At 39.5% G+C, this 16,837-nt stretch overlaps 1 protein-coding gene across 6 annotated transcripts in view; it reads left to right on the top strand.

Annotated features, from left to right (window-relative positions):
- Positions 1-16,837, top strand: part of astn1 (astrotactin 1) — a 559,446-nt gene that overhangs the window by 221,470 nt on the left and 321,139 nt on the right. For all 6 annotated transcript variants that reach the window (XM_087850671.1, XM_087850667.1, XM_087850670.1 and 3 more), the window contains one exon: positions 6,399-6,536. In XM_087850671.1, the coding sequence (XP_087706797.1) occupies positions 6,399-6,536 (138 nt within the window). The remainder of the gene's footprint in view (positions 1-6,398; positions 6,537-16,837) is intronic.

The following is a 16,837-nucleotide window of genomic DNA, read 5'->3' as shown; positions in this document are numbered from 1 at the left end:
TATTGCATCAATTGTTAAAGATTTTTATTTTATAAATTGTCTCCGTTCATACACGCTCATGTGTAATTAGACAATTGACTGTAAAGTGGTTTTGCAGCCATGTTGATCCCATCGTGTTGAACTCGTGGCATGTGGTAGCTTTTCACTGCAACTCTCGCTATTATGCTCAAGAACAGGTTAGGCCAGGTGACATTTGGGCTGAAAATCCTAAGAGAAACATTGTCTGTTGCAGTGTTATGGCATGGACACTGTTGTGGAAGTTTTCCATTTAATAAAGCCTGCAGACAAGCGGTGAGCAGTAGCTAACGTGTTTTAATCAAAAACAAACAATCTGCTGTGGTGCTAAATGACAAAAACCATATTTTCCAAATACTTATGGGACTTTTTGTAAATACCTTGCTATTTCTTCAGCAATTCTGCACTGATGAGCAACAAAGAGCAATAAAGAGTCTAAAAACAACACAAAAGACCTGAAAGACAAACAAATTCGAGCACAAACAGATAAATGACTTTTTAAGCACCAAACATATCTCCAAGTTACTAAAGAATCAGATATAGTTCACAGATGTCGGCTCAGATTGAATGAGCCCTGAAAAGCAAGTGAATGCTGGCCTTTTGTCAGATAAAGGTAGCTAATTTCAGCTGCTGTTATAAATTATTATGCTTTTTTTTTTTTTTTCTCAAATCTCTTTATTTGGTTTTCCAGTGTTCTTTATCATGAAGGCAACTAAGATCCAAATATAAATGATTACATATATACAATAAAAATTAAACAAAGTAAAAACAAAACAAAAAAAGCAACAACAAACAACGAAAGAACGTTGGACAGAGGATGCTATTTATCGAACTACCAATGAGGCTCAGTGATCATTTATATCTGTACAGTATTGAAGAGATGTATAAAAGGTTGCCAGGTTGAATGGAATTCCTCCAACCTCCCCTTTAGTAGGAGTTTAATTCTTTCCAGCTGCAAGTGTCTCAATACATCTTGTATTAACGCTGATGTGGTAGGAGGCACCTTTTGTTTCCAATTTAGTAGAATCAGACGGCGTGCCAGCAGCGTCACAAAACGTATCACATTATTTTGGGTGCTACAACAACCGGCTTCACTCCAAATAAAGCACAGATTGGGTCTGGCTTAAGTGGGTTTTTTTAGAATTTTAGACACGATATGAAAGACATTATTCCAGTATGTTGCTATACAGGGACAATTCCAAAACATATGCGCCAGTGAAGCAGGTTGCTGTTTACATCTTTCGCAGGACGAGTTTACATTGGGGAACATTTTTGACAGTTTCAACTTTGATGAATGGAGTCTAAGTAGCACTTTAAACTGTAAGAGTCCATGACGAATGCAAACAGAGGAAGAGTGTACATTTTCCTGGGCTTTTGTCCATTGATTGTCTGTAATTCTCCTACCAAGGTCACACTGCCAGGCCTCTCTCAGATAGTCAAGTGTGATAGTTCTATCCAGTTGTGACAATGCGTTGTGAATTTTTGTTATTAGTCCTTTCTTGAGTGGATCAAATAAATTATTATGCTTTTAAGAACAGATGAATGTTACAAACACAGCGTTACAATATATATTTCATCTTTTCCCTTGCGTCTTACGACAGAGATCGTTGCTTTAGGCTTTTGCCTTGAAGTGAACATATAGCTGAGAGAAAATCATCAACATTCACAACAACACATCAGGGTATCGGGCCACTTGTCTGAGACCGAGGTATCTAACAATACTCTCAACTGCTTTTCTTGCCAAGTTCTCCGACTTGAGAAAGAGCAGATCTAAGGAGGAATGTGCCACTGCCTTCATTACAAGTTTTTGACTCCTTTCATGACAGCACAGCAGCAAGAACAAGTTTGTGTGACTGCACAGTTGATGTGAACCATTCTTATCATTGTTAGCATTGTCTCTATGCTGGGACACACATTCGAAGCTGGAATCGCAGTAATATCTCCCGGAGATGCTTTGATGCATTTCCTTGCCTGCCAGCATGCTTTCTGCAGGAGGCTCCCCACCTTTTTACAACAATAGTTTAAAATCTGGTTGTCCTCTGGCGGCTTCAACACAGCCATCCATCCTAATTTAAACATTTTTAGCTTTGAACTTCCTCAAACTGTTTGCTCCACACATTGGAAGAGACCTTGAATTTTGAGCGAGCACTCGCTGACCTGCGAAGCCATCCTCTTGTTTCTTTGAACAGATATTACTGTTCAACACAAAAGCTAATTAGCTGAGTGAAATTGAAGCGCTATAGATAGTAAAGCAAAGGAAACCTAACAACACAAACAAACTTCTTGTGTGTTGGAGGAGCTAAATGGTGAGAGTCAGCATTCGCAAACAGGGTTTCCTATTTGCACAGTATTAACCGCAGGGAGTTCCTCTGCGGACTGCAAACATGTTTTCCACTCAACAACCGTTTCCTCTTGGGGCCTCTTAGTGTTTTCCACCACCACTTTCTCTTAGGTTGGACCAAATAAGTCGTACAGTAGCGCACAAGTCCCCAGTTGTCCATTATGAAGCTGCGCTCATTAAGTGGCTGCTAATTTGTCCTGCGGTCACCCATATACGTCATAACGAATCACAGGGAATTTCAGCACTCCTGCTATACACAGTCCCGCAGGAGAAATGTGAGGTAGCAACAGCGCCTTGAAGCAATATGGAAATATTACTATTTTAATGGACTTCCATGTTATACTAACTTGCTACAGCCAAGTGTTTTGCAGTAAACACTTTGATCCACTCAAATCTTCTAAACTTTGGAACAGAGGGAGTAATTGGGTGGATATAATGAAGTGTTCCAGTCCTATAGTGATTTAATCCTTCGACTGGTAATGCATGCAGCGCCCACAACTCACTGCCCTTTCCTTATGCTACGTTAGCATTTTATTAAATGCAAATTGAACAATTGTAAATGAGAAAATATGTTTAGTCTGCAGAAAAATGCCTGTTAACTATTTAATCAACAAGTCCCCCCTTTTTGTATTACAAGTATCCATGAATTATTCATCGGCACTAATAATGCATTTGATGTTAATCAGCATGCGCTGTTTAACTAAAACTTGAAGCATTACATTTCATCTGCAGAGTGTTTAAAGACGGATGATGTCCATTGACTCACAGATAAAGAATTGTTTTAAAGCCCCTGTTCCAACCATCTGTTGTTTACAGATTTATAGCCCTGTTTTGTCTTGGGGGGAACTCTTATGGGCCCTTTTTTGCCCGGGCGCCTCATTTGCTATGCAGTCTGTCCATTAGCTCGGTGCCCTTCTGCTCAAGTCAGAGTTATGCAAAGCGGATAACTTAGCTGAAAGGTAAAATAAATAACCTGTAACAAACATGATGCCATTAGTCAGAAACACTGACTGGTGGCTTTCCAAGGTTTGTGAGAAATGCCCCGATGATGATACGAAGGTTATTGCGATTTGCCTTTGAGAAGAAGTTTGAAAACTCAGCATTAATAAGACATGCAGGGTTTAATGGGAGTCGTTTAAAAGTTCAGGATCTAAAGTTTAGAGGTTTAATCATCCACTGAAAGTCTTTAGACTGCATTTTCAGTTTGGGGCATTCTCCTCTGTTTCGTGTTTCCTTAAGTTCCTCAACTTTAAAGTTGTGCAGTAATAAGTCACTGGGATAACCATTATATCCTCGATGTCTCTGTTTAATCTTTAGTTTTCTATTCAGATTTTAATAAACCAACACAGCCCTCACTTCTGCAGTTCTTTTTAACTTTTTGTGCCTTTATACTTTTAACATTCACTAACTTTTTGATGCAGAACTTAAAAGACTACTGCTGCATCGATTTCAGCCTAACCATGTAAATAAATAATACAACGTTTTTTTCTGCAAGAACCCAAATAAAAATATAAAGAATCACTTGACATTTCCAAAAAATGACCACATAAGCTTTTCAACATTAGACAATAAACATGTCAGTAAAGACATATATAACTGGAATATTACTATTAAAAGTATAAAACCATGTTATTATCGCCTAATGTGGATGTCATGGTTTGCCAAGCGTGTAGATTAGAAAGGAGCCAAACGCAGACATTGGAGATGAATATGGATGTTAACAGAGAATGAGCCTTTATGGCTGAACAGATGTTACAAATAAACGGCAAGGAAAACTAGAAAAGAACAAACAAAAGCTATACTGGGAAAACTAGCCTGAAGCCTGCGACACGGAGGGAATGACACACAGGAGAGATGCAGCAATGCAGACGATCCGACGACGAGCAAAGAGGGAAACGAGGAACAGGAGGGAGACACAGCGAGGGGAGCAAAAGTAGACACTCTGACACAGCACAAAGACTATCAGAGTAAAACAGGAAATATGACACGTATGTACAGTCACAGACATCACAGACATGGCAATAGAGCGAACATGGAGAGGCAGGGCCAGGACGCAGAGGCACAGACTGGACACTGAACAGAGGGAGACAGAATCTAAACCTAAGAACAAAACTCTTAAGAAGAATTAAACACCAGATAATAATAATCAAAACAGCACAACCAGAGAATCGGATCATAAACCATAATACAGAATAATACCAAAACCCAAGAAACTCAGAATGCTGGGTCAAGCTGACCCAGAACCATGACTGTAGATCTTTAACTACTTGATTTTGTTCTTTGCTTGGAAATAACAGTGCACTCAAATTCACTATTGGGGCTGCTGAAGTTTCATATACTGTAAATATTTATCCCTCAGCTGTTGTAAAAGTCACATTTGCAGGACTAGACGCCTAAAACCAAATAACACCTTACAAATACGATCTTATATGCAAAGTCAGGCTTGCACACCTTCGTAGACACAAATCAAAAAAGACATTGCAGTTGCCATTCATGAACTACTTAGTAATATGTTGAACTGTAGTAACCTTTCACCATTCAACACTTCACAGAAACAGGATTTCAGCTGCTGTCAGTTCAAATGACTCTCATGACGTATTCTCTACATTTGTTTTTTCTATGTAAAGAAACAACATTTATGAGATCATTATATTATTATTACTGTTATTATTATTTATGTTTATTATTCTTAGGTATTTTGTCTCATATATAGGATTAGACTGCTGTTTTGCCAAAATTTGAAATAATGATGTCTAGGGCTGCCACGATTAGTCGACTAGTCACGATTACGTCGACTATCAAAATCGTCGACAACTGATTTAATAGTCGACACGTCGTTTGAAGCTTTGTAAGATCCCAAAAGACGCAGGAATAAGTAGTAGGATTTAAGAGTGTAATAACGGACTGAAACAGAAGATGGCAGCACTGCATGTACAAGGATGCCAGCTGCCGTTAAACCCCGAAGAAGAAGAAGCTGTGTCCCAGAATTCATAGCGCGGCCCAGCTCAGTTTCCAACAATGGCGGCAGCTAGTTAGTTTTAATATTACTCTTATTATTCTTTCTGGGTCACAAAATAAACGTTTAAGATATTTTCAGGTGAGAATGTAGCTGTGTAAACCTCAAAAATCTGCTCAGTTTATCAAGACACCACATATTTTCAAAAGCGCTCCCACGTTTTCGGAGACGTCTGTTAGCCACTAGCTCGATAGCTAGCCGGGGGCTAGGCTAACTAGAGCCGTGAGAACACCGGACTCCCGGCAGATCGTTTTCAAACCCACCGCCGTCTTTCGCTACTCAGGTTAAACATGATATATAAGTCACTTAGATAACTTAAAAATGTTATTGTTTGGCTTTTTTTAGTATTTTATTTGTTCCTGAGTAAATCGGCTGAGTTTATTAAACTCCACCGAAACAATCTGCACATTTAATTAAAATTGAATAAACTATCATCTTGTCTTTATTTTTAGTTAGCACATACCTTAAACACTTAAAGCTGTAAGCTAATGATAGTTATGTAAGAGCAGATTCTGGTGCAATAAGCTGTCTGTTTTATGTCTAATTGATGCATGGTCTTATTAGTCGACTAATTGCAAAAATAATCGGTGACTAGTGACTATCAAAATAATCATTTGTGGCAGCCCCAATGATGTCATTGTAAGTAGAACCTGTTACTGGGCAAAACCAACATGATGAACGCCAGCTAAACTCTGTTTTTGTTGACAAAATAAACCCATTTCAAAGGACACGCTGTGCTTGCTTGATAATTATCATAGGTGTAATGAAGATCTCTAATCAGCTCTTCATCATTGCATCTGTTAATAGGCGGGATATATCTGGGAGCAAGTGAACATTTTGTTTCGTCTAGCAAAAGTCAGCAACTTCCAGCAGCCTCTCGCCAACTGGTTGGGTAATTTCCTAGCAGCTGGAAGTTGAAAGGGGCTGCCAACAGTCTCAGAGGCCTTAATGATCTATTTTCCCCTGAAAAGCCTAAACCTACAACCCTACCTTACACTCTCAACTACTTTTCTTGTCCTCTTGCAGATTCACGTACACCCTAGGAGAAGGGATGTGGCTGCCATTAAGTAAAAGCTTTGTCATCCCCCCCGCTGAGCTCGCCATCAACCCATCAGCCAAATGCAAGACAGACATGACAGTCATGGAGGATGCGGTAGATGTAAGGTGAGAGACATTTTCTGCACTGCACTTTTCTTCAGTGTTACTTTGGGAGTCATGACGGTCCAACTAAAGAAATAAAAGGAGTCATCGAGCAGTGAAGCAGGGTAGGATTTTGCTGACCACTGCACCAAGCTGAAAAGTACCTGAAGGAGTTTCTTCTTAATGCTGCACTTGAAGGATTGCAAAGACTTTCTGTCGACTCTAGTAAAAACAGACTTTTATTATTATCTCTCACCAACTCTCTGACTTGTTTTGTATCCTCACGTAATCAGCATTTGTTTTTATTCATTGTTGTTGCTGTGAGTTTTAATCAGGCCTCTGAGGATTTTGCCGAGGTAGTCGAGATTCAGAGGGCAACGCAATTCTGCAGTCTAACACAAAAACATTTATGAATAAAGGAAAAAATGCCAAAGTTTAAAAAGAAAGAATTGCTTGGCAGTTCAAAGCCACTGAGAGCGTTTGAATTGTTAAATGGTTCATAAGCCCAAAGAAAATCTACTCTGTGTGCAGTGACTGTGGGCTGCAGAGAGAGCTGTAAATGAGCCAAAACAGTGCTGCAGAGTTAAACCGGGCTCAACTGATGACATGTATTACACAGTGGAAGCAATGCCCCTGAGCATTCTCTTTATGTCTAATGAGAAGTGGACAGACATGCTACTTGGGGTTGGGGGTTAAATCGAGAACAAACCCACCCAACCCATAAAAGATGATTTTTAAGGTAGTGCTGAAGAATTTGTGTTATTTCGACAATCACTGACACGGCAAGCAGGAAACATGTCTCACTGGCTTGTTATCTTGACCATCTACAACAGCTGTGGATTAACTACCATAATGATCCTGCTCTGGTCCAGATCACTGGAGATGTGTGCAGCATGTAATCTGTCCGGGACACAAAGCAAAAACCTAATCATTGAATCCAGTGTATGCTCTAGCTAGCTTTTAGCAAGTTAGCTAGTGGTGCAAATGAGCACAGACACATGACCGTATCTGAAAGGTCTCTCTCAGAGTGTGGTTTGTGCTTCACTTAAAAATCACATTAACTTCCAGACTGATGGAATAAGATGGATAAGAAAATATCTCATTGCTTATTTAAAACATGCTTTTATTTTGTGTGTAGTGTAGGTTGGGTACTGTTCTGTTCAAAAATGCTGGCAAACAGATTGTCACTGGAGACATGGGACGGGTGTGTGCAGTCATTCTGTGCTTTTTTTAGGCAACTTTGGGGTGGAGCTAAAGGTAACCGTGCTCGGATCAGAGGTTTAGTCCAGAAAGAGATGTCTGCATAACAAGGAAGCCATGTGTTTATAAAAACCAGAAGTTAGACTCCTATAATAAAATGAATATGGTGGACTATTTATGTTATAGTCTGTGTTTCTAACTAATTAAAACAAATCCAACTATCAAATTTAAATTTTTCCGTATGCCTGAGCCTTCAGCGTTTATGTTTATGCTTCATTGACCAGCCAAAATATGAGGCTCTCTGTTCAACACGTTCTCATCCCAAAACATGACAAATCGTTGGTATGTTTCACTTTTGGGCACCCAACCCGTCTCATGTTCAGAAACATGAGAGTCTACGAATCTACGGCTGGAGTGTGTGTTACCACTGGGAGCGTCATTTGATTGGATTCCATCCACAATCCGGAGCGTATCATAGGGACACGGGAGGTTACGCATTACTATGAGACCCCTCAGGACGTGACAAATCGTCGGTATGTTACGCTAGGGCTGTGCGATATGACCAAAATCTCATATCCCGATATAAGAATTCTATCGTCACGATAACGATATAAATCACAAAAATGTAACATTTTCTGTAAATTCTGTGAATCTCGGGCAGCTCGACTTGTGTGAAGTGTTTCCAGCTGCGCGTCATGTAGCTGGAGTCGAGTGTTTTAAGAGATGCATGAAACGATACATTTTTAGACATAAGTTGTAACGGCCGCCATTTTCTTTGTGAGTATTTATTACACGGCGTGCTGCGGGGAAACGCCTGTTCTAACGTTTGAGTCTAAGGTTTATTTTTTAGCACCTGGCGGCTCTTTTTTTGCTTCTCATCCGTAAACACTCTGCATCTTTCACGTGGTTAAGTTTATTTTGAAAAGTCTCAACAGGATCTTGAGCTTTATTGTGAAAGGTTTATGTGGAACATAAACAAGCGGACACGCGATGCTGTTACCATCGTTGTTGCTAACGACAACGCATAAAAACAGGCGCTAGTCCGTCTGTAGTGTGGTTATATTAAATAGAAGAGAAAGAGAGAACTTTAAGAAATTAATATAGCCACCACAGTGACCATCAAAACGATGAAAAAATATTGCTGTAAACAGTTTATTTTGCGACACCATGAAACAAACGACAGCGTAAAATGAAACGATAGACGTTTTTATATCGTCATCCGATATATATCGTTATATCGATCAGCCCTATGTTACACATTGGGAATGAGAATGCTCTACATGGAACTTTGATCAGTTATGTCCCATTTAAACACATTTATTTAAGTTACTTAAATTAGTCAGGGGTATGCTCAAATATGACCAGTACAGGACAGAATTTCACAGCATCTTTCAGTATTTAGTGAACTCTTTTGGTCATTTCTGTGTTTGATTGAGTTTTTTGGTGGATAAATAAGGAACCTGAGAGAAGTTTCCACCAGTGTCCTGAAGACCAAGGTAGTGACCTTTGGTGCTCTGTTTTGTCCGGATAAAATTTATTGTGCATTGAAGACCCCAACATAACACGTTCTCTTCTCTGAAAATGAAAATGACTAAAACCTTTAAATGTTCAAAATAATTTCAGATTAATTGTCTGAGTGAAGAACAGAGCAGCACCGATTAGTCTGGTGATTTCAAACCAGTTAATGGCAACAAAAAATCTTTTTTGCTGGAACACTTGTTTTGTTTTTAATTATTTAAAATTGTTTTTTTATTGTTTTCCAGAGAAAGAGACTGTAGTACGAGCAGTGCTTGTCATAAGTGATATGTTAGGGATGAGCCCTTTAGATTCACCCTTTACATTCCAAAACAAAAGCACAGTGACCTTTTTGCACGTGTTTGGCAGCAAGCTTTGTAAATAAGGCCAAAGTCTAAATATTTACTCTAAAAGATCCCTGGTCCTCTTAGACATATTTAGTTTAGTTTATAGTAGAGTTTAGGTAATAATATAATTTTAATTCTTTTGGTGCACGGATAAAAAATATCCACATAAAACTGAATCAGCAGTAATATCAACAGTATTACTGATCAGGTTTCTGTAAGATCATCTCTGTAGACCTCGAGCATGAAGACTGCTGCTCACTTCTACTTGAAGGACAGACCAGTAATTAGTTTGATGCAGAACCGACTTTGCTTGTTGGTAGAAAGCTTCAAGATTCACCCAGATTAACAGTAAACATGACTTATTATATTTTAGAAAAAATATGTCGGAACAGCACGGTGGTTAGCACTGTTGCCGCACAGCAAGAAGGTCCTGAGTTCAATTCCACCATCAGGTCTTTCTGTGTGGAGTTTGCATGTTCTCCCCGTGTTTGCGTGGGTTCCCTCATGGGCACTCCGGCTTCCTCCCACCGTCCAAAGACATGCAGCTTGTGGGGATAGGTTCATTGGATAATCCAAATTGTCACTAGGTGTGAATGTGCGAGTGAATGGTTGTCTGTCCCTGTGTGTTGGCCCTGCGACAGACTGGCGACCTGTCCAGGGTGTACCCCGCCTCTCGCCCTATGACAGCTGGGATAGGCTCCAGCGCCCCCCACGACCCTGAAAAGGATAAGCGGAAACGAATGGATGGATGTCGGAACAGGATTAGTTTGTAGAGAAGAGGTCGGTCCATGTGGTCATTAGTGGGTATTGTCCTTTAGTGTCTGCTGAAACATTCAGTGTCAACAAGTTAGTGTGTAACAGTGTAAAGCTCTGCTCTGTTTACCAGGTAAAGTTGGACTCAGGTGATTATCAGCATTTTTGTGAAGCCTCATAAACACAGAGGGAGGATTTTTTATATTTTAACCCCAAATGTAAAGAAAAACTAATTAATTTCATTCATGAAAACACCTTCAGACATGTTTCTGTGTGTCATAGTTACAGGGTACATTTGTTATTGATTGCATGAAATATCAACTCATTATTGATAAACAGGGGCAACTAGATTTCGGCATAAAATAAAATTGTGGCTGGATATGAAGGGTGTTCATCTAAGATGACAGGGTTTATGGATTAGCCCTCAGGTGATTTAGTCATCTGATATACTGCTCTTAAATCAATGAGACATCCACAAAGGCAGCTGCCCACCTGATGACCCGTGCTGAATGAACGATGTGTCATCTGTGATCGCCGTCAAGCCACTTCCTAAAAAAATCACAAAGGTATCAATCTGGAGTTAAAACAGAAGATGTCAGTAGATTTAATTCTGCGAGGACCACGAGTGCCTGAACTGAATCGCTTTGCAGTTTAACAGCAGTTGTTTCAGTTACCTTCTGGATCAAAGTGGTTGAGCAGCAGGCTGAATGGCAGGAAGACAGATATAAATTGACACCCCTGGGCTGCTCTACTGTCACTAAAAAGAATACAGTGAAAAAGTTTGGCTTCTGCGTTCCTATACATGTGAATGGAAAACCATACATCTGTCAAACAGTAAGAGAATAACAACTTCTCGATGTGAAGGCCACAATCCTTACTTGCAAGAGTTGGTCTATAGCAGCCCGTTCTCACTCCCGAGGCGTAACATGCCGACGTTTTGTCACGTCCCGCTGCGTTCCTGTGGAATGCAAAAGGAGACCTTCGGCGTTCTTATGGTACGCAGCGGGTTATGGCCGAAATCCAGTGCAATGACGCTCCCGCGGTAATAGACGTTCCAGCCCTGTATTCCAGCCCTAAACCTAACCTTATCCCTAGCCCTAACCATAACCTTATTCGTGACCTTAACCAGGACTTTAATGATGTTAAATAGCGTGTTTCTAAGCAATTTGAAGAAAAAGAGCGCACATGTGTAGATTGAGTCCAGACGGTTCTCATATTTCCTCATTTTTTCCGAGGTCGTTATTTAGGAACGTGGTGGGTAGCCGAAAACGTAATATGTTGACGATTTGTCACCTAGCGTAAAATGTTACGCTGTGGGAGTGAGAACGTGTTGTCTACAGTGCTCTTTGTCAAAAAATGTCATTTTTTTTAGCCTGAAATTGAATAACTTTGATCCAAAATACACAAAATTTAAAATATTTACCACATTTAAACATGTTTAACATGTAGATGTTTTATGGGACAGTGGTGACAGAGTTGAAGAGACCCTTGACACAAGAACAACATTTGTCAGATTCCCACTAAAGTAGGCAACGACCTGCGGGACACCAAGGTGTTCCCAAGACAACGGGCATATATAAACTCTCCAGGCTGCCATGGGCCACCTCTGGGGTCTCCCTCTGTGGTCCTGGTAGGACATGCCCAAAAGACCTCACTTGCCTGATGTGCCTGAATCGCTTGAATACCAAAAGGCCATTTATTAAATCTGTCAGCCACTGAGGTTGATGAATTTTCACGCTTAGTGATTTCTTTTTTAAATAGAAGCAAAGTCATTTGACTTGGTTCATTATACTGATGTGGCTCTGAGAGGATTGTTGTGATTATTTATCATATTGTTTCAATGAATTTCACGCTGAACAAGAAAAAGGATTAATTATCGGGAGAAAATAGTTGGGTGTGTGTTGCAGGCATACAAAACCAATTTGATGAAAGCGACGTATAGACACATGTGAATGTAAGACTCCAGCTGTGTGTGTTTTACTAACTGAAAGTGCTGCCTGAGCCACAGCTGGTTGAAAGGATTAGTTATCAGAACAGGAATGGAAGTGGACATATGTATATTTTTAGCTTGTTACTGACAGAAATGATGATGTGATGTCGGAGTTCAGTGTTGTTTAGTGTTCGAGTTTATTGTCAACGCTGGAAGCAGCATCTATATGGAGCGAGATGAAATGCAGAAATGTGGGGGACACAGTATTCCTACATTTCTTTGTACTTTCTCTGAAGTACTTTCAGAAGAACTTTACACAGTTGTTTGTTTAAAAGTTTTTTAAATGCCTGAAAAATGTGGATAAAGAGAAGAATGAGGTGCAGAGATGTAGGTATAGAGCCCAGAAATTCTGTCACCAGGTCGCTCTGAGTATTTTTCATTTAAAGCAATATTGTAGGAACAACCATTTCTCATCAAATTGGCTGCAGTGGCAGAAACTATGGGAAGGTTTTGTACACCGCTGAACACCTCTAAGGAATTATTTGTCACCAGCTCAGCAGTTATCTTTCTTCATTCAGCCACTCACACTTACAATTAATGTATTCATACTTAGCCTCTTTACGTCCCTTTGCTATGTTTACATTCTTTAATTGTATCTCACTCTTCAGCATTTCATTTTCATTTGGCAGTTTATTGCTGTGTAAATGTGTCATTTCTCTGTGATCCATGATCCAAAGAAGGCTCCTCTCAGCTTCCCCAGAGGCCAAGGGAACAATGTTAGCACCTTCTTGAACTGTGTTCACACGTGTTTGATTATAAATTTGTCAATATGTCATGTTCATATTGATTAGCTGGCGTCATAATTAAAATGACTGGATGAAAAATCAGTAAGAATTTTGGAAATACTGTGTTTGCATTGTTTTGAGATGTTATTCCCAAAAACGTATGTATATGTGCGTTGTATGAGAGCCAATCAGCTGTCATTGTAATTGTCATTGTATCAATGATATTAGTAAGTCATATTCAGAAAGACGCTATATTTTTCCTTTATATTTTTTCCTTTGGTGAGTTTCACCTCCCTGTCTGAACTCAAATAAGTCCGCTGCAGGGTATAACTTGGCATTTAATCACACATTTACATGTTAATGGTTCCAATAATTGAGGCTTACATTCAGTTTATATTTCAAAAGCAGGCAGCTGTCTCTATAAATATATGACGTGTCCTTGTTCAACATTACCAGTGTGACTTTTTTGTTTTTTAACCCTTTAAAGCCGGTTGGAGCGGGCACGCTCTGTTTTGCGTAACTATTTTTAAATCGCGGTAGATCTGCAACCACGTGAGCTAGCGCAAAAATTGTTTTTGCATATGAAACCTGAGGAGTTGTACTTACATCTTATGCCATCAGCTTGTCCTCGGTCACAGTTTCCTTCCACATATAGCTTTGCAAAAACTGCATAAAAAGCACTTGCAGCAACAAAAACATAATATTCCAGAAACACGCTTTGCCGATCCGATCAGCTGTTCATAACACTTCCTACATTGGAATAGACGTCAGCGCGAACGATCGCATGTCCGCCATGGACAAACTGGAAGTGACGTAATTTTCGCGGAAATGTAGTTTTTTACCATCAGGGCCTCATGGGCCTATATTTGTGTTTTTAAAAGTTATGTTTGACTTTATGACTTTCTGTGTCGTTTCTGGGATGCTTAGGACTCATATTGCACTGCTGGAAATAGTTTATTTTGATGCATATGCTGCTTTTTTGCAAATTTGCATTATAATATTTATTTTCGTTTTTCCTGCAGTATATAAAAATTGGTGTATTTCAAAAATAAAACTATGAAGACACTCAAAATTAATTTCCTGTGGTGGGAAACTATTTTGTGCAACTTTTTTGTATTTACAGTTTTGAGGGATAAGCCTCTTAAATTTCTCTAACTAGAAATATATGTTAAAAAAACAAAAACGATTTTCAATTTTTTTTGTAGTTTATTGCACTTTTTTGCAATTTATGTAATCACTATGCACTTAATGCAGACATATTATTAAAATCTGGGCTTTAATGGTTGTATTGATGTATAGCAACTTGAAATGCTCCCAAAAATGGCTCCACAGCATGTAAAAATATAATATAAGCTCTGGCAGACTTGGTTCTATGGTAGGTCTTAAAGGGTTAATCCAGTGTGTTTGTTACATAACGCAGAACTACTTCAGCAGAAGCTCCTAATAAAATCAGGATAATTAACTGTATTTTAACCTGTTTGTTTTACTTTTCTGGTGAGAATTTTAGTTCTTAAGTTAAACAAGGTAAGTCATTCCAATGACTTAATAAAGCGATGGTGTACTGACTGTAACATCACTTACGTCAGATAACCGTTTTATTGTCTGTCGTCTGCCATTCTAATTAGATAAGTGTGTTTGGATCCATTGTCAGTGCCAATTAAAAGATTATAATCTGATCTGAATCTGGAAAACTGTAATCCAACAGAAAAGCTGAAACTTTTAGGACTTCCTTCCCATCAAACACCACTTTGTTTTACAGAGAGAGATCTAGTGATCGTATTGTTCCATGTTTAATGCCCGGAGGGGAGGACTCCTTTTTAATGTTGAGCACCAGAAACATTGCACATGGGATGTAATGAAACATGTAAAAGAGTTTAGGGAAAGTCATGAGTCTTATGAGTGTATCATTTGATGTGTTCGTTTTTGAGACCTCTACATCATCATTTTATTCCGCGATGAAAAACCGAAACCAATTGCATGTTTCATTAATAAATTGGGGCAGTTTGGGCGAAAGCATTTCAGATAGTTGTAATCAGCAGTGTTGGTCAAGTTACTTGAAAAAAGTAATCAGTAACTAATTACTGATTACTTCCCCCAAAAAGTAATCCCGTTACTTTACTGATTACTTATTTTCAAAAGTAATTAATTACTTAGTTACTTAGTTACTTTTTAAAAACATGATTTACAACCTGAATAGGTGATAAAGCGATAGATCTTTCAGCCCAATTCTACTTTTTCTACATAATCCATCATACAAAATGTAATCAAAAGGAAAAGTCTCTTTTTAAAACTTGTTTTGTTAGTTTTAATCTTTTAACTTTATGCATCAAGCAAACATTTAATTATCTGCAACATTCTCTGACTGGAAGAAATTTGTTTAACATTTAAACCTATTTTCTGCACATTCCAGCACATAATATAAAATATTTTTTGTGTTTACACTCAGTCTTTCAAATAGATGCAAGTAAAACACAGCAGAAAATAAATAAAGTCAAAGACTAGCGGTCCTGTTGCTCTATTTTCACCTGTAAAGCAGGAGTGGGTAGGCGGAGGTTTACCCTGGTGCAGGTGTGCCGCAGTCAGTGGAAGAATCCGCGAGTTTCTCTGTGAGTTTCCCATTACGTCGTAGCTACTCGGTGCTTGCTCGGAAGTTTAGGGTTTTTTTCGCTGTAAAAAGCGTTGTGCGTTTTCTTCCCACGCACAACGGACACTAATGTTTTTGTCACTTTTTATGGAATCAAACTCAAAGTAATGTCAGTACTTCCACGCTTTAAACGCTGCACGCTCATACTCTCTCTGCACTCGATATATGATCCATTGTTGATCTGCACACAGCTGTTGTCACGAACGTCGCACTCGCTTACGTCACTGTCATGAGACATTCTCGCAAAAAATCACGGTTTTAGTAACGCAGTAACGCAGCGTTCCTACGGGAAAGTAACGGTAATCTAATTACCGTTTTTGCAATAGTAATCCCTTACTTTACTCGTTACTTGAAAAAAGTAATCAGATTACAGTAACGCTACTGTCCATCTCTGGTAATCAGATTGTTTTTTCATTTGGGAAAGCCAAATGTTTGCATGTCTGCATTAAATTGGTTTTGACATCCAAACACCCAAATATTTCCTCCCAAATGGACATTATGATGATCAAAGGAGCTTGCAAAGAAAAGCGTCTGGACTTCTTTAAGTTACTTGAAGACGTTTCACCTCTCATCCGAGAAGGTTCTTCAGTTCTAAGGTCAAATGGTGGAGAGTCCCAGATATAAACCTAGTGGGAGTGTCCCCCCACAGAGGGACAAAAGGACCCCCTGATGATCCTCTAATCGCCTGAGCCAAGGTGTGAAAGTGGGTGTGGGTCCCAATCAGCCAGAGTTTCAGGTGAGCTCATTGTGAAACCTGGCCCCACCTTATCATGCGAATTCCTGAGGTCAGATGGCCCAGGGTGTGAGTGGGTGTTAAGGCGTCTGGGGAGGAACTCAAAACTGGATTATAGATGGCAGAGAGTTGGTGTCGTAAACCACCGCCTCTGTTCAAAGATGGTCGCTCACAGTGGACATAGATGCTTCTTTCACTCCTCTTTCAAACCATCTGTCCTCTCTGTCCAAAATGTGAACATTGGCATCCTCGAAAGAGTGACCTTTATCCTTAAGATGCAGATGGACTGCTGAGTCTTGTCCTGTGGAGGTGGCTCTTCTGTGTTGTGCCATGCGCTTGTGAAGTGGCTGTTTGGTCTCTCCAATGTAGAGGTCTGGGCATTCCTCGCTGCACTGTACGGCATACACCACATTGTTAA

The sequence above is a fragment of the Neolamprologus brichardi genome, chromosome 14, assembly GCF_056152115.1.
Source record: "Neolamprologus brichardi isolate AB-2024 chromosome 14, ASM5615211v1, whole genome shotgun sequence".
NCBI lineage: Eukaryota > Metazoa > Chordata > Actinopteri > Cichliformes > Cichlidae > Neolamprologus > Neolamprologus brichardi.
This window is presented reverse-complemented; position numbering and strand designations above follow the sequence as displayed.